At 49.0% G+C, this 26432-nt stretch overlaps 1 protein-coding gene across 1 annotated transcript in view; it reads right to left on the reverse strand.

The window, feature by feature from the left end:
• The window catches only part of CAMTA1 (calmodulin binding transcription activator 1), a 321555-nt gene that overhangs the window by 128816 nt on the left and 166307 nt on the right, over positions 1-26432 (reverse strand). Inside the window, exon 7 of the mRNA XM_010565346.1 lies at positions 11299-11370. Within this exon, the coding sequence (XP_010563648.1) occupies positions 11299-11370 (72 nt within the window). The remainder of the gene's footprint in view (positions 1-11298; positions 11371-26432) is intronic.

Consider the following 26432-nt stretch of genomic DNA (forward strand, 5'->3'; position numbering starts at 1 on the left):
GAAAGGGAACAGACAGATACTCCTTCAGAAATAAAAGATGATTTTGAGAATAAAAGCAAGCGGGGTAATAAGCGAGGCGTTCACGCAGGCAGAAGGACAGCAAGAAAAGCATTCACAACTGCAGACACCTGGGAAGTGATTTATCCGAAACGCTTCTTAAAGCGTGCCTTAACAGATCAAATACAAAAGGGGGTAACTCACTGCAGGCCAAGACACTGCATATTAAAAGAAGAAAATATCCTGCGTTAGAAGGAGATACTTCAGCCTTGGCAGCATCTGCTACAAGTCCTCCGCTGCCCACGCCAAAACGAACTCCAGATCTCTAAACTCAAATTGTAATTTGCTTCACTACAGAATTTCCAACCCAATCCTCAATTATGCCTCTCCGGCGAGGGTGAAACTTCAGCCGACGGTATAATACATTCACGGACACCTGCAGACCTAATAATTGACCAGGGAGGATGTGGATGAGATCAGCAAAATTGCTGCATTGCTACTGCAAGCCTCAGTGTCCTACACCAGGAAACAGCTTTGCTACTGCAAGGTGCATAATTTAATAAACCATTAACTCAAACCTGAGGTGAAGTAAATTCAGCATATTATATATTTCAAAATAGCATTAGAATTCAATTTAAGTGTCACCAAAAGCCTAATCCTCAGTATACAGAGCATATTAATAAGTGTCTTGGAGCCTGTGGTTTGATTTAATTTCCAGCTGAGTTGTGCTGTCGCATGACCGCGATCCCTGCCGCGAGGATCTCTCGGTGATAGCATCAGTGGTCCAACCCGCAGCAGAATCGGGAAGATGCACGGTCCCGCTTTCCGGGGTCTTCCCGGGCAAACGGGTGGGCCTGCGCTCGAGGAAAAGCAATCTGGTTTCCAGTCGCGTCACTTCGGGGTGCCACCGTTACGGTGTTGACGTTCCCCAGCGATAGCAGGGTCCTCGGCAGGGTCCCCGGGCTCCCCCGAACCAACCCTGCTCTCGGTTCCCTTTTGTAGCCATGGGGGCAAAAGGTATTTTTGATAAGGCAGCTGCTCCTGCAAAAGCCGCTGGGAAGGGGCAGAGGAAAGGCCCTTGGCGTAAGGCCGGCGTCACACCAGCACCGCGCTGCCTGGATGATGCACGGAACGCGACCGCTGGCTGCGGCAGGGGCTGCCCCCCCCGCCACGCCGACGGCACACGGCAGGGCTGCGGCGACCGTAAAGCGACGGAGACGCTGCTCTCAATCCCCCAAGTCAGGTGGAAAGCGCAAATGGCGCATCGTTTCCACCAGGAGCCAAAAGCCTCAACTCTGCTTTCTGTTTTTGTGGGAGTCGGCCACGTTTTGGACTTTTTGACGTCGCCCCTGTACTAACTCCTCTGGATTAGCAAGCCAAGCACGTCCCACAGCAGTTTGGGAAACGCATCTCTTCTATAAATGACAACAGATTATTTAAGCAACAACTAAAGCACTCTGACTGCTTTTTAGCTTGCTCGCATTAACGTCAGTCTCCTCATATATCTAGGGAACGAATCCGGGATTTTCTCTAAAATGGTGGAGAGCGATACAAAAATAGCAGACTACTCATCTAAAATAAAGTTATGTGTTTGAAAGGCTTGGAAATTGTTCTTTAATCACTGGCGTCTTTCTTCTGGAATATAATCTGCCGGCTATACATTTTGCTTTTCTATCCGATTTCTCAGGAAAATGCAGCAAGTGTGTTAATAAATAATTTATAAAAACATTACAAAAGATAAAGCACTCCTGCTAAAATGTTTCCAGCCTCCGAGATACCAGTTCATTTGTAAACCTCTCCACCTCCCCTTCGCCGGAACATCAGCAGAGGGTTATTGCTGCCTTTCTCCGCAGTCCCATTTTACTTGTCCTGCAGGTGTCAAAACACATCTTTGTTTTGAAGGTAGTCGGACTGATAAAAGGGTATGGCCCAGCCCGAGTCGCAAGCTCCATTTTATCTACTACAGATTTTTGTCACAAAAAACGTTTTTCAGGCAAGCGACATCCTGATTTATTTTCGTGCTCTGGCGCGCAAGGATGGGTGTAAAACACAGTTGCGCTGCTGGCTCTCCCAGAAAAGAGGGCTCTTGTAGATGCTGTTTCCTCCACTGTTTTGTCCTTCCCTAACAGCAAACGGGTCGTGCTTTCCATTAAACTAAACAGGGCAATTTTGGAGCACGGTGCACAGGGTGGCTTCATTCTTGGGAAGAGGAAGGAGACGGTTGGGAGGAAGAGGGCGTGTGATGAGCTCTGCCGGATAGAACTAAATTTTAGTGAAGACTCTATGAGAAGCTAACAGTAGCGAGCAAGTAAAACCTGAAGGAGGAAAAATCAAGCAGAAATAGCCTTCAACCTGAACAGATAGTGTGTGTGTCTGTATTAAAAAGGACTGTAAGACTGAAGGTAGGTTTCAGTGGATGCAGCTGCTCTGAAAGCAAATCAGGGGACGAGAAGACCAGTGGAAAACAGAGTACAATTCAAGGGAATCTCCCGCAGGAGAACCACTGCGGGTACTGAAGTGCCATCACTGAGGCAGCTCCCCCCCGGCTATCTCAGCAGCCCTGGCAGGGCTCAGCGCCGCTGCACCCATCCTGTCCCCGGGCTGACCGCGTGCTGCTATGGGGCTGCTCTGCCGGCCAGAAATCCGGCAAAACCAACCAAGCTGACCAAGACGAGCTGCGCGTCAGCTAGCCACGAGCCAGAAACAGCAACCGCGCTGCCCGAGCACTGCTCCCAGGAACGAGCCGCAAGCGCTTCCATCTTCAGCCGGCAGGATTCATGGGGTGCGGGAGCTCCCTCCGCTCAGCTGCGAAACACAGGAGGCGTTTCAAAGGCAGCGAGCGGGCACAAGCGTCGGGGAGAAGAGAGCAGCTGTCACCGCGTGTGACTCTCAGCGCCCATCACGAGCGCTGGCAGTGACAGCGGCCCCGGACGCCCCGGGGAGATGCAGAAGTGATGGCGGGGGGGGGGGGGGGGGGGAGATGACGAAGACCAGACCTGCAGCAGCCGGCTCCTCTCGAAGAGAAACGGTTGCCCTCAGGTTTCTGATGCTGAAGGCGAAGGAGAGAGGTCTTCCAGCAACGCAGCCTTTTGCTTCCTCTTTATTTCGCTAAAAGGCTGGAGAACAGCAGAGCACAACATGAATTGTTGTTGTTAAAGCTACCTCTAATGACAGTTAAAATGACGTTTTGGGGCATTTGTGCTAAACGGAACTTGAGTTTTATGCAATGCGCAGAGCCGCAAAAAGGCTCCTTCAAATCTGTTTAACTATTCATCCCACTGTTAAACAGAGCTTTGCCAAGGGCGATCCCAGCGCAGACTGAGGCTTGTTGAGATCGGCAGCTGGGCGCCAGGCTAACACACCCAGCAGCTTCTGACCTCAAACCAAAATGAATGAAAAGGGTTAAGGTGTTTGCGAGGAGGCACAGCTAACACCTCTCTTACATGGTTTCTTTGAAATTCATTTGCAGGAGTAAATACTTGTTAGAAACATGCCCCCCCATAAATTCAAAATCATGAAAACAGAAAATTATTACAAAAGAGTTAACAAAACTCTGGAATTTCAGCCCACTGAGCAATACTTTTTGCACAGCTCCACTGACTCCAGGAGTATTTCCTATCTTGAATGATCCCTGAATAATGTGATGGGAAGTCTTGAGACACGGCTGTTCCTGCGATCGCAAGGCAGCAGAGACGTGGCAAGGAGCACTGTGCCTTCAAAAAGAGCTGATGAGAAGATGAAAGGAGAGGAAGGAGAGAGCAGACCTTCAGAGAGATCACGTCAAAGGAATATTAAGGAAGCCTGAAAAGGGCGCCCCCAACTTCTTCGCTCTCTGAAAATGCTTTTGCACTGGGAAGCACCGTGAAGCCCAGCAGAGACACAAGGGGACCGACCGCTGTATGCTATCGACTCCTGGCCAGAGTGGCTATTGAAAGCGCTTCTTCTGTTGCAGCTCAGAGCGAAATCGATGCACAAGACAATTCTGCTCTCCTGGCAGCATCATACGCTCCCACCATGCTTACCCTCTTCTCTTGCAGCACAGCTCCACGTGCGTGCTTCGCACTAATAATAGGAATCTGAGGCAATTAAAGCATGCCTGCTTGAAAGGTCTGTTCTGTACACACCCATCTGTTGGTGGAAAGTCCTTGTCTGGTCCTGCAGAGATAATCCCTTCCGAAAAGGTGCCTGTGCTGAAGAGGCATCAAGGCAGATGTGTCCATCTGAGAAAAATCACTGGGGCTTTGCCTTAGCTTCTCTCCATCACGCCACCACCCAAGAAGAAGCCCAAGCCTGGGTTGGAGGAGGGCACTGTGGAGCGTTACGGTGGCCAGGGAACACCTGAGCCCTCAGAAATTTTGGCAGTTTGAACATGAGAAAGGCAGGACTTTTTCTTGCTTTCAACCTTGTTTGTGGCCACATCTTAGGAAGGTGGGAGTTCCTCTGTCCGTTCGGTATCGTGGTCCATCTCGGCTGGGGCTCTGCCTGCGACACGCTCTGCATTTTTCAGCAGAAGTTAACCCTCAGATACCCATAGCCTCTGACCATGTAACAACAATAAATAGCACTTTATCCCACCTTACGTTTATATTCTCTTTCGGATTTCCTTAGCTTTACGGCAAGCGCTGAGTAACAGCCTCTACAAGGGGACAAGGACCGTGCATGAAGATGTTGCAGAAGAGCGCTAAAGGCCATAGGTCCCCAAGTGCCTCCACCACAGGTGGTGACTGCCACCACCACCGTCACTCCTGGATGGGATGCTGCACCTCAGACCGTTCAGTCGCTGTCCCAAGGTCACCCAGCCCATCTGCGCCGTGATGCTGCAGGTGGTCATAGCGACGTGCTCCGGATGCTGAACCACGCTAGCGCCAGTGAGGTACCCCGTGCCATACTCTGCTATACTTCAATACATGCTTAATTTCATCATATAGGCTAAAACTCACTTTGGGAAAACGCACTAGCATAGCGGCAACAGTTTATATTCCCATTAGGAAAAACGCAAAGGCTCATTATGCTGAGAGCCTAACTTACACCTTGCTCCCCAACAATACGGGACCGATCTAACGTGCCCACATAGAGCGCACGATCTTCAATGCTTTATTGCCCAGTCATTTCTATTTTACCCAAATGAAAAATAAAAACCCATTACTAAGCAAAAGTCTCAGGAATTTTTATGAGATTGTAATGCTTCCAATTTATGTTGAAAAAGACCAAAACCCTCAAGCTGTCTGTAGCTCCTCCAGCCAGGGACGTGGAAGATGCTGCTGATGCAGCACAGCACAAGTGATCAGAGGGGGCAACGCTGCTCTGTTGGGGCGCCATCAAAAAGGAAAGGTTCTTCTCTCGCGTAGGACATAACGGAAAATTTGAGGCAACAAAATACAGAATGAGCCCCACATTTCTGCAGGACAGCTGCAGATGTCATGTAAAATGTTTTAACTGATCTTCAGGCCTTGATACTTTCTGTCCACAGCTTTCAGACAAGCTGCATTTCAGGAAACACTCAGGGAACATCAAGCATCAGTGTAGACATTAATGGTAATAAACAGCTGAATATTCAAGTGTATCAGAAGGAAGAATCCAGGAAAAAACAGTTTAAAGAGAAAACATTGCTTGAGTCTCTGACATTAAATCAGTGCTTCTGGATGCTCTGCAAGGTACAGCTGGTGCATGCAGAACCGCATGAAGGATAATTAAAGACGGCTAACAGAATATTGCCCAAATACAGCGTCCTCTTCAGCATCTCCCACTTGCTCCTTCCAGGACAGACGTCTTGCCTGGACATCACCACTGGTATGACTACTGATGTCCCCTGACTTTCCCCTCCCACTTTCTGCCCCACAGTAAAGTCTCCCAGTGACTCCTGTGGCTGCTGACAGCAAGCGTGCAAGCAAGGAAGGTGAAATGCAATTTTCCCCCCCCAGCTCCTAGAGGATCGGATTATTACATTTCAGCAACCAGTGTGAAAGCCTGCTTTACAATGGGGCTCTGAGGGGCTCTGGTGTCTCCCTGTGCCCGGCACAGCTCAGCCTGTGTCCTGCTCTGCTTCTCCGACTCACCTGTAGAACAGTGCCACTTACACACTTCTTCATCACTTTTGAATTATTCAGTGAGCTGTTAATGCACATACCGTGTGAAACAGGTATCTGCCCACATATTGCTCTCGAATGCTTGTTAGTCTTAATTTGTTTGATTGGCCGAGATGAATAGGTAAATGCCAACAGGCTGAACATCCCTACCCACTCGTACCGGTACTCCCCGCCCCTCCCATTTCCACAAGCATTTTTATTGAGAAAATCTCACCTGTGCAAATGCTATTGGCAAACGAGTAAGCTAATGGGAACATTCTTTGAACAAATGCATATGCTTTATTTGAACATATGATCATAATTGATTTGATTTTATTCCGCTTTATCTATAGCTGAACAGGAGGGCATCCTATCAAGTTGGCAGCACTCTGTGGAGGACTCCTCACCTCGCCTTGCTGTGACTGCTGCTGTTATTAAATGATGACAGAAAGTGGGGAGTCATTCAAAAACCCAAACAAATAAGAACATTACTGAAACCTGAGTGCCTAAAAGGCACACTTTCCCCAGATTTAGGAAAACAATTACAGAAAGGATGCCAATACGAGAAGTTCTGTCCTGTGCCATGAAGAACTAATATTCAGCCACTGTCTAAATTCACAAAAAGTTTTTAGCATGACCCTATAGCACAGTTTATGTACTTCTTCATTAAGAAAAAGGGCAACAGGTTTTCTTCACGTATTACTTCCCAAAACCGCAGCACCTTAACACCAGCACTCAAAAAAAGATACCAGAATCTGACAAAGGCAGGATGGCAAATGACGACTGTCCATCAAACTCAGAGTCTCTATGGCACAAGCGTGGAAGAGAGCAAGAGACGCATCGCTATTCATGGGTAAAGATGAAGCCCGCCTCCAATAACCTTTGCAAACAGCAGCCAGCCCTGGGAGCCTGGCAGCTAGATTGATTTTAAATTCCTGGGGTGCCAATTACCAACCCACAGAAGGGAACGCTGCATTTCACTACTCAGCTGTGCCAATGTTTGAAAATTGTCTGTATCTGAGAATCCACATTTTCCCTGCATTAGTCATTATGAGTACAAACAGGGTTTTTTTTCTTCTTCTTTTTCCATTGACAGAAAATCTGGTGCCATTTTGAAGGTCTAAACACACACAGCGCGGGTGTTCGTACACGCGCGTCCCGCTGGCAGACAAGCCAACAAGCCCAGTGGCAGTGTCTGTGCGCTGAAGCCTTTCCAGGAGTCTGGGGACCTGCCATCACTCATACCTAAAAAAAGGCTTCAGCAGCGCTGTTCTGCGCTTGACTAACTGCGAACAGCTAGGGCGCTGCTGCTTTTAGGAAGCTAACAGGTAATGCAAAAAAAAAAAAAAAAAAAAAAAAGAAAAAGCGCTACTGAAGAGTCCTCCCCAGCACCCCTTGAAGGGGTCACCTGCATCCTCAGCCCTGTCCTTTCCTCTGCCTGTTGCTCAGAGCACGCTCTTCTATTTCTAGAAGTCAGGAAACTGAAAGAAAAAATATGACAACCCAATGTAGGAGAACACCACCACCTCCTTGGTCATGCTTCCTTCCCTCAGCTCCAAGAGGTCCACGTGGGAGGCTGCCAGCGCCCAGGGCTGGACCACCTCCTGCAGCGACACTCCACTGTTTGCTCGGCAATTACAACAGCTATTAACAATCTTGAAGGTCTTTGGGGTAAGGCAGCATTTAAAATCCGTTATCAAGAAAGCTTGAAACGTCTCAGAAATGTAAAAGCCCTTCCGAACAGAGAGGAGGAGACCTCAGCCGCGGTGCCGTGCACAGCAGACCTGCCATCACAACCACTCTACGCCACCCTGCGGTCGCAGTCGCTGCACCGCAGCCTCTGCCTACGGCAGGGTAACTGCTCGTAGTAGCGACTCAGAAAAGTGCATTGGCCCACTGACGGTTCAAGCTGACCGGTTTTCATTTCTCATCCCTTTGACCAGTCTGCAGGGAGAAGGCATGCTGTGTCAATCATAAATGACAACGCAAAGTTGTTTAAATAAGAAATCGGATACCACCATATAATTAATGGCTACAGCACAGCATAAATGCACAAGAGAGACTCCTAGTCTCTCTGGCTTGTTTGAGTCTTGGCTTGTGTGCTGAAAACGCTAGTCAGCGAAGATCAAGAACAATTGCATGGGGATTTTTAATCGATATCTAACCTGACAACAGGATTTGGAGGAAGAGCATCCTATAAAACACAGGCGGCATCACAGACTAATTGTATTTACTTCCTATTGACCAGAGACTCGCTGGCAGAGAGCTCCGTGTCCCAGGAAGGTACTACACGTCTCTCTCAAAAAAGTGAAAGTCACCCATCTGCCTCTTTAAACTACAGAGCCAAACATTTTGCTAGAGGTTAATGTTAAATGTTGCCCTGTCTGTACCCACTTGGGAATATCAAAGTCATGTACTGGGTGGTGTTGAAGTGGGAGATTCTGAAGCAGATGCCCAAAATGCCTTCTCCCTCTCTCCTCCTGGTCTCGCTCTCCCTAAATTCACTGTGGAGCTGAACAGAAACATTGTGCAGATGTTAGAAAAGCGTCATCTATTCTTGGACAGCTCTTTTCTCTCCGGCTGCATAACCTTGAGCGCGTGATTGAAGGATGCCCATTTATGCCTGGGAGATGCTGTCATGAATCACAGACCCCTATTCCTCCCACAGTGAAGGCACAACGCGTCCTTGTTTCTGAATTCCAGTTATGCTACATCCGCAACGAGATGTCCTGCACCACATTTTATAAATAGGCCCCTAAGAAACATAGCTCCCATCCACTCCTCTCAATCCAAAGCAATCATCGGAGCAAAGAAGATGCCTAAAAGTCGACACACACCCTCCGAACGTCAGCGAGCCAGACCTCAGGGCACGGGTAAGAAGATCCGATGGTGCTGCAATGCAACTCAGCAGCTCAGGCTTGCTAACTGCCACAGCAGCCAGGTCCAGCAATACTTCTAGGTAGCATGCACCAAAAATGAAAAGGAATACAAAGCTCGCGATTAAAGATAAGAGGGGTGACCTACGAGGGTAGGACCCCTGTGGGGACAAGCACAGGCTGGCCAGCCCACAAGGGAGGAGGCTCTGGGGACTGCCCGTGGTCAGGGAGCACTTGGGCTACACGAGCACCGACAGCTCAGGCTGCTGGATAACAGGTTGAAATCATGGGAAATTTCCTGACAGAACGATGGGCAAAGCTAGAAAATAGTCTCTCAAAGGTAACGGAAAAAGCTTTGCGGTTTGGGAGCGAACCTCCCTAAAGGTCACAGCCCAATTTTAGGTTGGAGCTCTGCAGTTTGATTTTGCGTCATCTGTTCCTCTTGGGATCTAATAGGAAGGACTCTGCTGCCTGCCCCGAATTTCTTCAGAAACGGGGGCCTGACTTAACTTTTTCAGTTCATGTGGAAACATTTCATGAGCTGAGCTGCCCTCCAGGGATGCTGGAAACCTCCCGGCACCTGTGGTGACTGCGCCTGCGCCGAGGGCTGCTGCTGACGGGGGAACCTGCAGCATCTTTCAACCCCGTGCGGTACTGGTACCCTCCGAGCTCCGGGGGCGGTGGATGGAGGATGCTTCCACCAAGCCCCAGCCCGAACTCCTGTTCCTGAGTAGGCAAGAGCAGAAGAACCAAGTGACCTGCTATCCTGCCTGCTGCGGTCCCCTCTGCCTTCCCAGGGACACCCAGGACAGACGCTGGCTCGGGAAGCACCGCCGTGCCGTGCCGGCAGTTATTCAGAGGGAATGCGGAGTTCCCTTTGAATTCTCGTGTCACGCCGTCCGTCACAGGCACTGGCAGAGACGGATGCTGAACAACCACGCGAGCAGCTGTCCGCCGCCCCGGGCAAACCGGACCTTAGGTTTAGAGGTTTTGCTCGGTTCGGCGCACTGAACTGTGAACATTTAATGGCTTCTTCGGGCGCACCTACACCCCCCACTCCCCCTCTTCTCGCTGCATCCAACCACGGACGCAGGTCAGGACCTCGAGAGACTGCGGGCAAAAGCGCTCAGCATCTGCAGGATCGATGTTGTCGTGCTGCATTTTCAGTGGAGCTGCAGCTTTCCTCCGTGGAGGTGAAATACTGCTCCCACCACTGCAGCGAAGCCTTTTCCCCTCTACTTACACGCGGCATTTACATGCAGAGGATGCAAAGAGAGCCGAGACCCACAAAAACACCAGAGAGGACAGTGACATTTTGTGCACGTTCCCTTTGATTACGTGCATGGTGCGGGCACCGTCCTCTGTGGGTCGTGGGGCATCTCTCATGCAGCAGTGACCACAGCAGCATCGTCTTTTGTAATATGGAAGCGCAATTGCAAAACCAGGGGAAAAAGGGATTACTTTCCCTTTGCTTCTTGAAACAGATGTCACTTTCCTCAGACCTCTTTGTTTTCAGGACTGCGGGAGTTTAATCTTTGAAACAATAATATTATTACAATATGTGTCAAATGCTGTTTTCCAACAAAAGAAAACAAATTGCTTCCACTTTGTAAGCAATAGTAACCAGTCAATAATATAAATAGCTCCACAAACATAGGGTTAGCATCTCGGCCCAGCAAACGCCCACCCCGGGCAAACTCCCGCACATGAACCCAAGCACACCCACCGCAGCCCAAGGAGCCTGGGGGGCATCAGGCTGCTACCCAAAGCCTGCCGAAATAAGAGGAAAACTCCACTCGACTCCTCCAGGGGCATCACTGTGCCCACAAGAGTCCAAAGAAAAATCATGGGGTGACCCCCAAAAACTCCCTTGAGACTGAACTCCCTGTCGGAGGAAAGCAGACGCACCGCAAGGCTGGCCACAGGGTTTGCCCCAAATTCCAACAGAGCCACAGGGCTGATTTCTCTCCCACAGCATCACGTGCCAGTCCAGCAGCCAGCTTCCCGAGCTCCTGGGCCTGCCTTGCTTCAGAATGGAAAAACACGACCGAAAACCTAAAAGGCTTCGGAATGGGAAAACCCAACTGAAAACCTTCAAAAAGTCCCCCTTGAGCTGACTCTCTGTTTAGGGAACGTCTGAGCTGGCATCAGCTCTCTGTTTGCTAGAAACTTAACCAGAGGAAATACGTCATACACCCGAACAGAAACGTGCAACTAAGAAAATCCCCCTCACCTCCAGACAAACAACATCCCCCCAAACACTGAAACAGGGACCGTCGACCTCCCCAGCAGCAGCCAAACACGGCCCTACGGGCTCGACCGAATTACCCCCAGGAGAGAGGAATGTGTCGTCATCCTACCTGCAGAAGCCAGTAGCACCTTCTGTGAAACGTGGGGATGATGGAGGAATGGACGTAGCAGCCGTACAAGCACTAGGGACACAAAAAGAGAGAAAGCAGAGTCGGGTTAGCGAAGGAAACCATCGCCCGAGGAGGCAGCGCCGGGGACGGGAGCGGTGGCGCGTTATCCGCCACCGGAGGACGTCGTTTGGAAGTCGGTCCAGGGCTGGCAGCACACAACACCGGATTAGAGCACCCCAAGGTTTTTATTTTTTTAAACATCGCTACAGGTTACAGAATCGCTCTCCTACCAGCTCGGCTATGCCGGGGCCCTGCGTTTGCCCGGTGTGGCCAGAGCAAGCGGAGTCTCCCCACGGTGCTCTGCATCCCAACACACACCACAGAGGTGGGGTTGGCTAGCTGCATCTTAATCTTTGCTTCGACATATTTTTATTTTTTAAAAAAACACAACACAAACATCTCTTTTTCCATGGTTTACCACCTGGGTATGTAAACGGAAAATTCAGGTTTGTAAATGGAAAAAATTGCTGTCAGGTATTTGATACAGCAAAACACCAAAATACAGTTGCTTTTTTGTCATCTTCTTTTTTTATATGAACCCTGCTTCTCTGATTAAATGAAATCAGTAAGGCTAAGGAATTCTTTCTGCAGGAAAAAATCAAATTTCCAGTACGTTAAAGCTTTTCAACACCGCTGTCAGCTGGAAGCTAAGCCCAGTGCAAACCAAACACACAAAACTGGTTTTAATTTAAAATATCCCGGTACAATTCCTGTCCACAAGATTTGTTTATTATTAAGAAAGCAATATTATTTTCTGACTCCACTGGCTTTTAATATAGTGCACACAGGGGATGGGTGTGCATGTAATGATATATTCTCCCATACCGAAGGTGATTAGTTTTCCTTAAATGCGAGATTGCAGCGGCCCAGCAATCTGCTCGCAGCTTTCTTCAGGTATTTCCCCTGGCAGATTGCGGGCCACGTATATTTTAGGCACACCGGTATTCTGCCACAACAGAAGGAAAAAATACATAAACCCAACTGCAGGGGATTTTTAAGGGGAATTTCTTTTTTTTGTTTTATTCCGGCGACTGCATCGGTTACGACGACCCTCACGATTAGGGTGCTCTTCACTCGCTCGCAGCCCTGTCTGCACCCTACCGGGGGTCCTCACCGGTGTGGGGTGCGGGAATCGCCACCCAGCATCCTCCCGGCAGCAGCGGCTGCAGGACGGGACGGCCCCGGCGCCGGCCGGACTTCAGCAAGACTTTAAACCGCATTAAGTGGGTCCTAAGTTGATGGGTACTGGAAAAAACTTATCGCTAAATCACCATCCCAGTTCTCTCTAGTACCTGTTTCTCCAGACATGGGTGCCACCGCATCGATAGCGATGTGAAGGCTGACGCGTGGCATTGAGGCTTCACCCGTGCTGGCGGGGGTGACACACGCTCAGCGCCCCGGCGACGCCGTTATCCCGCCCGCACACCAGTCCGGTGCTGGGACACAGCTCCGTCCGCGCCATCCCCCCGGCGCAGGACGCCGGCCATGCGGCACGAACACAAAGGGGCCGGTAAATCTTCATTTTGTATCTTTCTGCCTGGAAGGCACCTCACAAACTATGAAAACTCTCTGCGAGGAGCAAGCTCGCCCGCCCTGACATCGTTAGCGAGCCCTGGAACGGGGCGAGCGCAGAGGCGTGGCGTTAAACGCGCGCGCTTATCGGCGAGCGCGCGGGGAGGCTGGCGGCAGCGTCTCCTCCCCAAGATCACCGCTCACAAGGTCGGCCTGAATTAAAAAGGATTTAAGGGCTGCTGGCTGCTATCACCGAGTTATTTTTAAAACACAAATGACAAAGATTAATAATGTTTTTAAATGTGTCAAGGGTACATTCCACACACAAAAAAAGCAGGGAGGAAAAGGAGAGGGGAAAAAAAAACCTGCAGAAAATAATCCAAAGGAAAGCTTAACGTTCAAATCCCACCACTCAGCCTGGGGAAAAGCAGACGCCGTTTGTTTAAAATAATCCCTGACAGCCACTCCTGGCTGCACAGCACCGGCGGCGGCCTTAAAAGGTCTTTAATGTTTGGTTCTGCTGACTCAGAGCCGGTCCTCCCACCGTGGTAGGTGCAGCATCTCTCACTCCCACCAGCTTCCCAGCAAGGATGGGAGGGCTGGTCTGGAGCAGGCAACTGGAGGAGCCTCCGCAACACCTAGGAACATCCACAGCGCCTCACGCAGTCTGTATCAACATACACCGGCACAGCCCCACGCGCTTCACAACCCGGATTCGCTGGGAAGTCGATGGAAACTTCACCGTGATTAAGACCAAAAATAATGGCAAGCACTAACGCTGAGCTCCTTGCAGCTCGCTGCATTTAGTAAGTCGGAAAGCTGCTCTCTATCTCCAGATCTGTCTCGCATATAATTCTAGAGGTGTCAATAACGAATCACGCAGAAGCATCCCACCTCCACAAAACTGGTTTTCAACATTTCAGCAAACCATTAAGAAAGTCCTAACAGTTCACAGAATTTACAAAGCATCCAGAATACAGAAGTGATTTCTTTTCATTTTTCTTTTCTTCCCCCCGCCACGTGGCAGGACATGGGAATCTGGTTCTGGGTTGATGGATGTTCTAACTTGGGCAGCTGGGATGAAGGAGACCCTTCAGGTGTAAGCCAGCCCCCCCGGCCTCAGAGAGGCAGTGGGAACTTCTTCACGGGCCCTGTGTGCTTGCACCACGAGAGAACACGGCTGCGGAGAAACGCACTGCGGTGGTGTAGAACAGACCCTGTGAACCCAGCTTCTGGAGTAAAGGCAAAACGAGCGATGGCGGCAATAAAAGCTACATTAATTTTCAGATAAAAAGGCATAAAAAATTGTTAAAGAGATAAATAGAAACCTTAGAAATCTGAGCTTTATTGTTCTGGAGGATTTTCACGGTTAATGAGTTAAGCGCTGTTAGATGACCTAAAATCTAAAGTTTGATAGCACGGTACACGTGGGTTTACAGGGAGAGGGTGCACAGAGGCGATTTTCCCGTGCTCGGCTCCACTGACCCCCGCACCCGACACGGGGCAGTGACGAACCCCTCTGCCTCGCGCTGGGTCATGGCTGCCAAATGCCCGGTCGGCAGCCGACGGCTCGACACACAATGCTGCAACTAATTAGGAGAACGGAATTACCTCTGTGGCTGGCCTTAGGAGACAGGTAACCAGGGCACGCTTCATGCCTTTAGCTAAAGGAGTCTTTAAAATGAATTCTTGCTCGAAACAGGCAAAAGGGGTTTCATTAGCTGGGTTTTCTTTTTTTTTTTTTCTTTTTTTTTTTTTATCAGGGAGGTAAAAAATGCGGAGGCCTGTGTGTCTGTGGCTATGTTAATGCCAGGCTGGGCGCTCAGCCAATGCATTAAGTGAAATCGAATTCCTGAAACCAGCTTTAATCAGCAGATTTTTAAGGTTAGAATGACTCTCTCCTCTGGAAGGCTTGCCAAGGTTAATTCTGTCCTGAGCAGGCTGAATTAATGGACTGGACAGGGGAGAACATTTTTTTTTCCCGATTCTCTTTTAAGTTTACAAAATCTCCAGGAGAAAAGAAATGGCATTTCTGAACCATCTGAGGAGAAACGCCACTTCAGCAGCTTATCGATTTCTGTTTGGAGAACGGGGGCCGAGACGTGAGCGGCCGTCGCCTCCGGCCCGTGAGCTGCCATCCCTGTCCCCATCCCTTCATCCAGCCTGTCCCCCGGAGAAGCCCCGCGCGGCACTGGCCGAGGGAGACGGACGCCAGCCCGCGGGGATCGCTCCCCGTCCCCGCTCGCCGCGGCGGGACAGGGACGCGCGCGCCGCCGTCGCCTTTCGGGGAGGGATGCGCTCGTCCTTGCAAATTACACGGTGTTTGGAGACGGAGGGTGTGCAGAGCACCAACTACGTCCTGAAGCCCTGCGGTGGCGGGGCACCCCTCTCTGCGCGGATAAACCAGCCGAGAGCAGCCACCCACGCAGCCCCCCCCCACCCCGACCGCGAAATCCATACCTGCCTCACGAAGTTTGCAGCTAGAAGAAACTTTTTTGCAGCCCCCGTGCTGCTCCCGGAGAGCCAGGCCCTGCCATCTCCGCTTCATCTCGCACCTTTTTAAAATCGACGGATAATTAAAGAGAAAAGGGCCTTCTCTGGACCGGGGAGGAGAGCTGTGCTATTACAACTGCCTACCTCTCCATTTATATGCAGTCCACATCTTGCATTATCAAACTTCTGAAAACCAGAGGGGCGGGAAAAAAAAAAAAAATCAAAGTATTAGTGGATTTTTTTATCCTGAGCTCCTTAAAGTGATTGTGGCTTATTTAAAAATAATACAATAATGCTGAGGTGTTCCTCCTTAACAAGAACACCTTGGGAATGCAAATAGGAAAGCAAGAGAATCAGAAATTCAAGATAGGGTTGGACAGGCTTTGCAATTCTTCTCCCTGGTGAGTTACACTACTGGATATTTAAAAAAAAATGAAAACCGCCTAGATTTTGTTCAGATTTTCACACTGAATTCCCAATTCCCTTAATAAGAAGCTACATCAATCTTTAGAGAACAAACCACCTAAGACCTGTGGCCCTAAATTATTAAAATATACTCGAGTGATTTTATGGTGTAAGGCTTCAACTTCCAACACCCCAGCAGCCTGCAGACATCCAAGCAGGATCCGTACAGGTTATTGGGGAAGAAGGACCGTGCCCGCTGCTCACGGGCTTTCAGGGAGGCAGGGCTGGCACACTCCCACCACGGTGCCTTTCCCAAACAGCAAACCCCGAGTGCAGGCCACCAAAGACGTCCCCTTCCTCCCAAAGGGCAGCTGGCTCGGCGTCCCTCTCTCCCTGCCAGCCAGTTCTGCAGATCTTCCTCGATTCTTCTGGAGAGGTAGAATGAATCTGCTGGGAAAGGGCACGCGTTCCCTGTGCAAACCCTAACAGCTCGGGATTTGCACTGAAATCCCCCAACAAATAGTCTTTTCAAATGAAAACGCTCATGGCAACAGCAGTAAAAAAAGCCCCAAATAACGGCATCTGACTACCAGACAAGTGAAATCCAAAACACGGTTTAAAAAGAAAATAAAAAGAAAGCCAGCATGAAATCATCAAAACAGGAGATGAGAAATTCCTTACGAAAAGGCTCCTGAACTGTGCAAATGTGCCTGCAAAAGAAAAGGCTGCTGCCTGCATCCACCTGAGGCGCGGTAGGAGCTCGAAGCCCACGTAGAAATGGCCATCAAATACCCCAAGGAGCCCGACGCGATGGGACCCTCCGGCCCCAAGAGCTGCTGGACGCGCGCTCCAACGCGCGCTGGCTTCTGCCTCGTCCCGCTCCGAGATGGCGCGATGAGCAAAGGCAGGCACATCTCTGGCACCTGGTTCTGGTGCCGACTGCCCTAAAATTGAACGTTAACACCTCCCATGGCCCGCAGCAGGACGTCAAAACCCCTGATAGGAACATAATGCTGACATTTAACAAATGAGGGACAGGGGCGACGACTGCTTCAATGGCAGGCGATGCCAGTAGCGTGGGAGGACGGAAAGCCATCGCCGCCGCTCTTAGCTCTCGTGGTGGTGTTGAACAGCGCGTGCTCAAGTCTAGCAGCTAATCACGTCCCCGTTACACCACCGTACCGCGTGGGATCTCCTTCTGTAATTACACTGATGATTGCAGAGCTTCTCCACCAATTTCCATCGGGGAACAGCATACTGCTTGCAGTGGCAGCACTGCTGCTGTGGATCAAACCTCCCGGGAAAGCCAAATGAGGCATTAGGTTCATTCTTCTCGTCATCCTGATGATAGGCTACAGGTCTAAATTAGTGGCTGTATCTGAGCCCAATCAAGCTCTGTCCTTACCCAGAGCCTGCCCGCTACCTGCACAGCCACGCAGCGCAGGAGGAAAGGTACAACGTAGGAACTGCAGCCATGCAATAGCATGCAGGCTGCATCTGGTACAGATTTCTCAGACATAGAAGTGAAAATGGAAAAGCAGCTTGTAAGTTCTCATCTCAGCGTCCTTTGCTGCAGTAACCTGTGTTTTGGAGATACCAGTCGAAACGCAGCAATACAACCCACTCTCCCATCCCTACCACAGACATTGCCATTATCTGTTCATATAGATTCCACTGCTATCCCGTTCTTTTCACCAACTTTTTCATATCCCAGCAGAGACACTACCCAATCTTTTTGAAATCGATTTCTCTGGATTTCATACAAATCACGATCAGAGGAGTTCGTTAGCTGATTGTAGTAATACATTTGTTTCACAGGTAGGAGCCATCTTCCATCTGCGTCCGTAACAAGTACCCTCAAAATTCTCTGCTGATCTTCTCTGACAGGGCAGAGCGCGGTTGGAAAGGCAAGGCAACTGAAAACCTTGAGTCTCTAACGTGAGCTGCCTCTTGGCTACCAAATTAGCAAGCATCGGGGAAAACCCTCAAATTCTACGTGTATCACCTCTCTTTTCAAACGGACCTGAAGCAAGTGCCCTCCGAGATTGGGTTATCTTGCAGCAGATGGTCCTTCCTTCAGGACAGGGATGCTAAAGCCACGGACACATTCCAAATCCATTTAAACATCAGATTAGGCTCGCCCCTGTCAGCCGCAGGAGCTGGGAGACAGCAGCAGCTCCCGCCTGATCCATTAATCAAAATTCAGCGAGAAAAGCCAACGTGCTGCTACAAAACCCCCTGACTCGATGCCAACACCACGCACAGGGAACCTAGGGCCATCAATCTTACTTCTCCTCCCCCGGCAGTGAGATGCTGCCGGGGAGGGGGGAGCAATGATGGGGGCTTGGCCAAGCGAGCGGAGAAGCAGGTTTTTGATAACTCTCCCAAGGCAAAACGATGCACAGTGACACCAAGTTGATGGGGACGCGACACGAAACCAACCTCAACGATTCTTTGTACAGACCAGCCCTGGTTCAGCCTTTTAAAATTGGGAGGTGTAACTATGGCTGAGCCCTGCAACACTGACTAATCACCTGGGCAGGGGCAGGTGGGCTGCACCCAGAGGTCTTATTTTGATCTGAAAAGGGAAAAAAGTGTCATAACATAGGGAGGCATCCAAAATTTCCTGTTACTGTAGCCAATCTTCAACTAAAACACTGCTAAGCATGTTTTCTCACTCTTGATCTTAGTGAAGCACAGACATTAGACAGGTTTGGACTTTCCTCCAACGCCTATAGATAGTAACTTTGATTCAGCAAAGCGCAAAAACGTGCTCAGATCTCAGCGCTAGACTGATCTGCACTGCTGGCAAGGTTTGCCTTTTATTGATAGCAACAAAACTTAAGCAATCGCTTATAGTTTGCCAGTTTGGGCAAGGAGTCCCTACGTACTGACAGCAGATCTCAAAAACCACCTGAAAATTTTTATGGGGCTGCAAAATCCCAGAGAACCTGACCCTTCATTTCTGGGCTACAGCTGGCACAGCTGCAGCCTCACAGCTTACCTCTGCAGCGTCGGGACACTGCCCACCGTGCAGGCGTTCAGCCTGGCGCAAGAATTTTGGTTTTAATCCTACTGGCTCTTTTTCTGACCTGTTTCAAACCCTCCCGATGCCCTTGATGTCACCAGCAGTTATACCTAGATAAGAGTTTCTGGATTGAGCCCAGGGAGCTCATCTGATGGCTAATCATGGGAGGAGAGGTTACTGCAGCCTCAGAATCTAGAGCCAAGCTCTATGTGTTGCAGGACCTTGTCACTTCTGGCAGCTTTTGTTATCAAATATTGTCCTGTTTACCTCGGGACTTGTTAGAAAGCAATTTTTGAAATGTTCAATATTTAATAAAATATTTAAATGTTTAATGGGTTCTTTTTCAAACCCTCTTTTCCCTCTGTGGAGTTCCGAAGTCACTTCAGGGATTGCGGGTTTTAACTTTCCTACTGTTAGAAAGGTTTCTTCTAACAAAGTTGGCTAATTGGCAGAAATCTTCGTACATGGGTACCGATCTTCAGTGCCCCAAAATCTAAAATTTAAGTTTTATGCCTGCACTCTTACGCTGTACGCCTGACAGACCTCCCTCCACCCTCCCAACCTGATCCTCAGACCTTTCTTTACCATAGTCCTGCTGCACAGACTACGGCTCTTCACCTGAGGACTTCTCACTCAGATCCCTGCCAACGACTCCCATCTTTGGCATGCTTTGCTGCGCCTTCCTTACATGCAGGAAGGAGAGCAGTCCCTAGAAAGCGATGTATTTTAGCACCTTCCCTTGATTTTTCCAGTGAGCGCTATTTCCTTTAGGTCTAGTCTTTAGACTCTCTACGTATTACGTTGATGCGTGAAAAAGAGATGCGAAACTGCGCTCCCTGTTCGATGCTGAAGGATAGCGACATTTCCGCTTTTACCACATATGTGGGGTTTTTTTCCCTAGTCCAATAAAGCCAGGTCTGGCAATTTGGCGTGCTGCCGTCGCCGAGGTTTGCTGCACAGGCGGCACAAGGAGAGGTGCCACGTTGGAGAGAAAGAGGACGGAGACTCGGCGGTCCCGTCTCGGCAGAAACTCCCGCCGGGTTTCCCACCTTGCCCGTGACGATGCTAACGGCGCGCAGCCACTCTCCTCGCAGGGAAGGGCTCGGCAGCCAAAGCCCCCCGCACATACGACCCTGCGCAGAGGTTCAAAGCCCACCGCACAGCCGGGCACCACCATGCTCTTCCCGTCGGGCTTGCCGCAAAGGAAAAGTTAGGCAGAAACGTTATTACGAATCCAGCGGGGCTGCAACGCAGTGGGTTAAATCATTACAATAACAAACCAGTCAGTAACAGTGTTTTCCAGCCTGCCCAAACCGCTCTTTTCTATACCTGGTCTTTACGCTGGTAGCCTGTGTTTTCAGTAAGAGCATTTACTGCTGCTGTCCACCAGCTATTGAATCCTCCGGCACTTACCCATCGATCTCCTACCTACAGCTCAAAAGCCAATTACAGTCCAAGGTCAAGCCTTTCTGCAGGTTGTCTATGCCCCGCGCAAGCCCCTGCCTCTCTCCGACCGAGGGAGCCCAGACACGGCCCCGGCCGCCGACCCATTCGCCATTGCTGGGGAGGATGGGCAGGCGCAGGCAGTGGCAACGCGGAGAAATTCGCCTTTCCGTGACGAAGCACGTTGGCTTCCCGACTTTCCACCGCAGACTACAGCACGCTATGCGCCAGCTATCAAACTCTTAATTTTTGATACTGGTAATTCTTTTAATAAGAATTCTTTAAATATTTATGAAAAGAATTGTGTGAGGCCAGCTCAACAAGAAGTGATAGCTTTAATCTCAGTGTGCTCTGCAGCGATCCTGCGTGCTGCTCTGCAACAAGAGAAGTGACTTGCGGAGCCACCTAATCCCCCGGTGGTGGAACTCCAGCCCTGCTGCAGTTGGTGGGAATTTTGCCATCAGCTGCAACGTGGCGAGGGTTTCAACATCTTTCCTAAGTCACCTAAACCACGTCCTGCACTAAGTCACAGCATGGAAAGCACAAGGCGCTGTTTCTCCAAGAAGTGAATGTCAGACAGCATCTCTACAAGCGCAAAATTTGATACGGATTTTCTGTTATTTGCGACGCTGTCAACTGCAAGACGCATCAATAGGAACTGCCCACCCTAGCCTGCTACTCTATTGCTCAAATTGGTATTAGCCACACACTTGCAATTGGGTTATCCTTGAGTTTTGACTACAACTAACCTCATAAAATCTTTCATGAATTCCATAGGAAGCAAAATCCACAGCCTGGTCCTGCTGTAGAATCATTGGTATGCAGTCCCGCACACCCACCTACAGTAGCTGCCTGTTCATAAATGCATATTTCTTTATTAATATGGGGATACTTTAATCTCAGTCTAATTTTACCTTTAGGGAAGCTATATCCCGAGGCTGCCAGGAGCTAAAACCCTCCAGATGCAGCGGTGTAATTTGTATTCAAAGCAGCAGGTCTATCTGTCAACATGTTTGTCTCCCCTATCTGCCAACTCTTATTTATAATCCCATTCAGATTAATGAATGACAGTAGTTCTCATCACAAGAAATTTGATTAATCAATTTAAGTGCTTAATCACCCTGGCCTGGGTGAGAACCGTATGGAAGCGATGCTGCCTGGCTAGGGACAAAGTTGTGAGACATAGGAGGAAAACGTCACAGCTTTCCCTTGGGAACAATTCAAGTGGGGAGTGTGCATGGGATCCTCGATGGGATTATGAGCTTTCCAGGAGCTGAAGGTTTCCTTAGGGCCAGCGGTCACGGCCAATTAGTCACGAAATAGCCTTTTCAAACCACCTCCTAATCTGACACAAAAGGCTTCACACTACCCACCTTGTTCCCTGCTACCCGCGTCCCTCGCCACCAAACCCCCAAACCATAAATCATAACCCCCTTGCCCTGCCCTGGGGTATGACCATGATAACCTAGCTGGGCATCCTGGAAGCCACTGGATGGCTCTGAATTAGCTGATAAACCAGCGGAACACGCCACGCGGCATCCTGCTCCCAGTTAGTTCCTGCCCATCGCTTCCCTGTACCACAAAGACCCCCATGGCTTGGCAACCGCCAGCTTGAATATTCTAGAATAATCTCCAGGGTTTTCTGGAGACCTGAGAGATGTTTCAGATGATGGGTGAGAGCAAGGTCGAGTACAAATCACTGACTTCTAGGGGGGTTATCTCGGAGAGACGCCACGCAGTGTGAGCGCTGCTCTGAGGCTACTCTTGTGGATGCTCTGAACGACAGGGTAAAACCAAAAAAATGGATAAAACATCCGAATCTCAGGAATAACATCATCTTCTCTTCCATGAAAGACAAGTTTACAGAGAAGCACCCCCTTTTGCTGGCAGACAAGATGCATCTGAACTCTGTGACAGAGAAGCAGGCGTTCGTCATGAACTGGCTCTGGATATTATGATAACAGGCATCTTGCAAATACCCAAGTCAATAGCACTTCAAAATAAGCAACAGCTGTCCTGCTGCCGAGCCTTGTGTCGTGGCCACTCACTGGAAATCAAGATCAGAGTCTCCTGATCGCGCTTTTCAGGAATTGAAGCCCAGCACTATTAAATCTTTGCGTCAGCAATCTGACGACAAACAGGGAATTGCTGCGAACAAAAGTTGCAAGTGACCAAAGGAGCATGGAGGAGCAGGGTCGTCGTGTGGAGGGAAGGGGATATTTTGGGAAGATGAACTTCCTTCAAGGAAAACTAGCATCTGGGTAACCACTTCTCCAAGATGGGGGAACGTTTCTTGGAGGGTAATGAGGGCTCTGGAAAGGATTACACAGCCACAGCTCACGCACCGCTTCATGTGACGACCACGCAACACCAGGGCGAAGGGAGATAATCTGGTCCTTGGATGCGTACTTGAGGGATGCTGAAGAGATGGAGGAAACCAGACATAAACCCAAACAAACAGATTTGGTGTCCACAGCTGAAAAGCTGGAGGTGGCATAAGGAGAGGACTGGAAAAAATGTATTGTGGTGGGAGAGCTGGACCACAGCCTGTTTTGTTTATTTGAAAAAACGTAAGGCAAAAAGCTCACACTAACCAAATACCACTGCCAGAAGTATTCACGGAGAGACAAACATTGGCTATTTAGTGACTAACCTAGGAGAGAGAGACAAATAAATGAATGCCTGGAAAAGAAGGCCAAATGATTTACATTGAAACTGGACTACCCATTTGAACTATCAAAGGTTCTTTACTAGAACAAAACCTGGGAGAGGTGGACAGTCTTACTTCCACCTCTTGCTTTCTCCTGTGCTCACCCAGCTGCCTCTCTGAGCCATCTGCTAGAGACAAACCAAGCGGGGCTGAGACACAGGTACCAAGTCAAGATGCATCATGTACGTGGCACGCGTGAGGTCAGCCTAGACATCAACGGTCCTGTGCTCTGACCGTCCCTCGGGGACACGGGGAGTATTTGGTAAGATTCCTGGGAAGCTGCACTGGTAGGTCAGGGTTAGAGCCCCTGCGTCATGGGGACAACCACCCCGGTGTCTGGGGCACTGACAGCCCCGATCAGCACGGGGCTCATCGACGGATCGCGCTGCACACGCTGCACGCTCCAAGCAACCTCTGCACAGCCGGGTACGCGGGATACGGGGAGTCTCACTGGGAAAGACGGATGGATGGTCCAGTGATGCCCCAGTAAATATGCAACAGTCCAAGTTTGCAAGCGGTGATGAAGAGTAGATCTGGGTGACGTAAGGTCACCGCGAAACCAGAGTCCCATATTCTCAGGTAAGGGAAAAGCATCCCAACAGCCCCAACATCAGCAGGGGGTTAATAAGAGGAAAAGCGGCACGGAAGGCTGCTTTGGCTCCACGAGACCGTTTTCTAACTCAACACCGTCTTGGCAGTCACTCAAGTGGGATACATAAAACCTACGGGACAGAGACATTACCCAGGTCCCCACACATCATCTCGACTCCAGCAGCTTGTGCAACCACACGTTTCCCCAGGTATGAGGGTTTCTTGACTGTCACCGCAAGGTTAGAAGAATTGTGAGCTGGAAAATCATGGAGCATATTAACGTCAGACTGAAATATGACCACAATACACAGAAGTATTTTATATTTATTCTCTTTTAGAAATGTTATAAAGACAATATAATGAGAATGTTGCAAACAAGTCAAGTGGTTTCCTCCTAATCTGGCAATAAAAATATGTCAAAGAAATGCCTAAAAACCTAATAGGAGAACAAAAAAATAACGGGCTAGGCTATGACAGGATTCAGCTGTGATTTTACTCAAAGGCTTTAATCATGTCTACTACAACATAAATGGAAAATCAGATACAAACCTGTATGAACCATTAATGTCTCTGTTGGTCGGCTCAGCTGTTAGGGAGGCTGAGACGGAACAGATTTGGTGGAGGTTAATGAAGATAGGTAGAGGTCTAAATACGTTTATATCTGAGGAAACTTTGCACAAAAAAAGGATTATCGAGCTGGTCTTTGTGGAGACTCGACTGAGGTAGCAAATACACAATTATAAAAAGATTAGAAAGTGATTAGTCATTCCATTTTAACATCTGCTATAAGAAAAGAACAAAGGGTTTCTTGATTAAATTAATGTCTGATAAACTTGGAATCTACAAAGAGGAAATACTCTTTTTTCAGGGGATACCCAGGCTTTGGAAGTCAGCACCATGGAAAAGGGGGAGTTCAACGTTAGAGGCGGATTGCAAAGGGCTGAATAATTTAACGAGTTGGAGCGCAGCAGAGCTATGACGAAAGCCAGGGCAAGAGGCGTCGAGAGGGAGAGCATCGCTACCTCTGCCAGACGTTGGATCTGGATCTTCATCCTGGGTTCCTGTCAGGATGCTCTTGGCTGTGCTCCATTCAACAGGGACACCGGGAGAGAGCAGGGGAAGCGAATCCCACAGGACACCAGCTGGGGGCCAGCGGGGTGAAAAGTGAATACCAGCTCTGTGGAAAGAGACCAGGATGGGCTCGGGGTGAGAATGTCAAATATCCACTCACCACCATAAAAACACCACCACCTTCTTGTGCCCAGCTGCCTTTACCGCCGCCATCATACAGGCAGGCTGCGCAAAAGTTAGACAAGTTTTTATTATCCAGCTGAATCTCTCTTTTGGGGAAAAAAAAAGACCATTACAGCATGGGGAAATGACAAAATCTGATAGCGCCCTGGGGAAATGCAGGCTGAGCCAGTATTGTTTGCACACACGCAGCAGAAAAAAGCCACATCTGCTAATGACCATGGTGGGGTGCAGGGCACGGGGTGTCATCGCATGAGAGCAGACAAGGGTCTGATGCATTCACCGCTTTTCAGATTCGGGTAAGTAAGGGTAAGACTAACAAATGCAACTTACAGGCAAATATATAAATATCTAAAAGAACGTTTGGGAGCTATTAATTATGCCTGCAGTTTTATCTTGGATTAATTTTGTGCTGGAATGGACCAGAAGCCTTAGCCGAAATCTTTTTTTGGCAGCCTCCCCTGTGCAAAATTAGCCTTGGAGTTATCTGCAGACATACTACACTGTGCCTACAAAGTGACGCATTCAGCTGGTTTGCGAAATACCCAGTTTCTTGGTCCTGTTCTCTTTATACCACTTGCTTACATTTAAGACCAGAAGCCACTGCAGTCAGCATTTCAATGATCAATGCGCAGTCTTCCCCGTCTGGTCACGTCAAGTTCGCTGCACAGGTGGCATAATTCGCATTATGGCACCAAAAATGCTTTCCACTGAGTGGAAAGAGAGCATGGTTGTGGCAAGGCTATCAGTATTCCATCAAAGGAGCTTCAGAAGTTGATATTCCCTTCCCCACTTCAGGAAGTCATTTAAGGTGTTCAGCAGCTCCTGAATTCTGAACATTGAATCTAAGCGCATGGAAAACTTGGAAGGACCTGACCTTCAAACCTCCTTCCAATGAATCCCTTAATTAAAAAGCATTTACACAACCTAAAACAAATTATTGTGTGTGCCAATACTAAATCTTCCCATTCCAATTTAAAATCCTTAGAGCTTCACTATCGCTCACGAGCAATGGCAGGAGCTATAGTAAGCAAGCATTTCAGAATGTCTTTCTGGACAAGCTGTTGTAGAAATACTAAGTTTATATTGCTTGCAACCAACTTATAAATATTTCATTCCTGTCCCAAAAACCCAAACAGCAAAGCATTAATTTCTCAAGATTAGCGTGCCTAAATTTACTGAAGTTCACCACCAGCAAACAGCTGAGTGTTTCTGACATTCAATAAGCAGTGAAAAGGTCGACGTTTTACTTGTATTAATTTTTTATCAGAGAATGGAAAGCTCATTTTCGTGACAGATAATGAATGTTGGAAGACATCTGCTATGGCAAGATACAGGAGACCGGTGTATCCTCTGTACAAACCATGGCAGAATTTCAGAGACCTTCGTCGTGTCTTCCTGAGGTGATGTTATCTCTAAGATTTTGCAAGTTATGGCTCTGCCTTCTGAAGAGTTCTTCAGGACTATTTAACAGTTATGACACTTGGGCTGCTGAGGAAGGAAAACACAACTCTAAACCCAAAAGCAAGTATCTTCCATATGCCCCGAGACATTATGGAGAATACAAGCAGAAACTGCAAGCTAAGAGCAAATTTTCTTCTTGTTTGTAAAATAATAGTAATTTCTATCACTGGCATTCAA

This window comes from Haliaeetus leucocephalus, unplaced genomic scaffold, assembly GCF_000737465.1.
Source record: "Haliaeetus leucocephalus isolate CR32 unplaced genomic scaffold, Haliaeetus_leucocephalus-4.0 Scaffold190, whole genome shotgun sequence".
In the NCBI taxonomy this organism is placed as follows: domain Eukaryota; kingdom Metazoa; phylum Chordata; class Aves; order Accipitriformes; family Accipitridae; genus Haliaeetus; species Haliaeetus leucocephalus.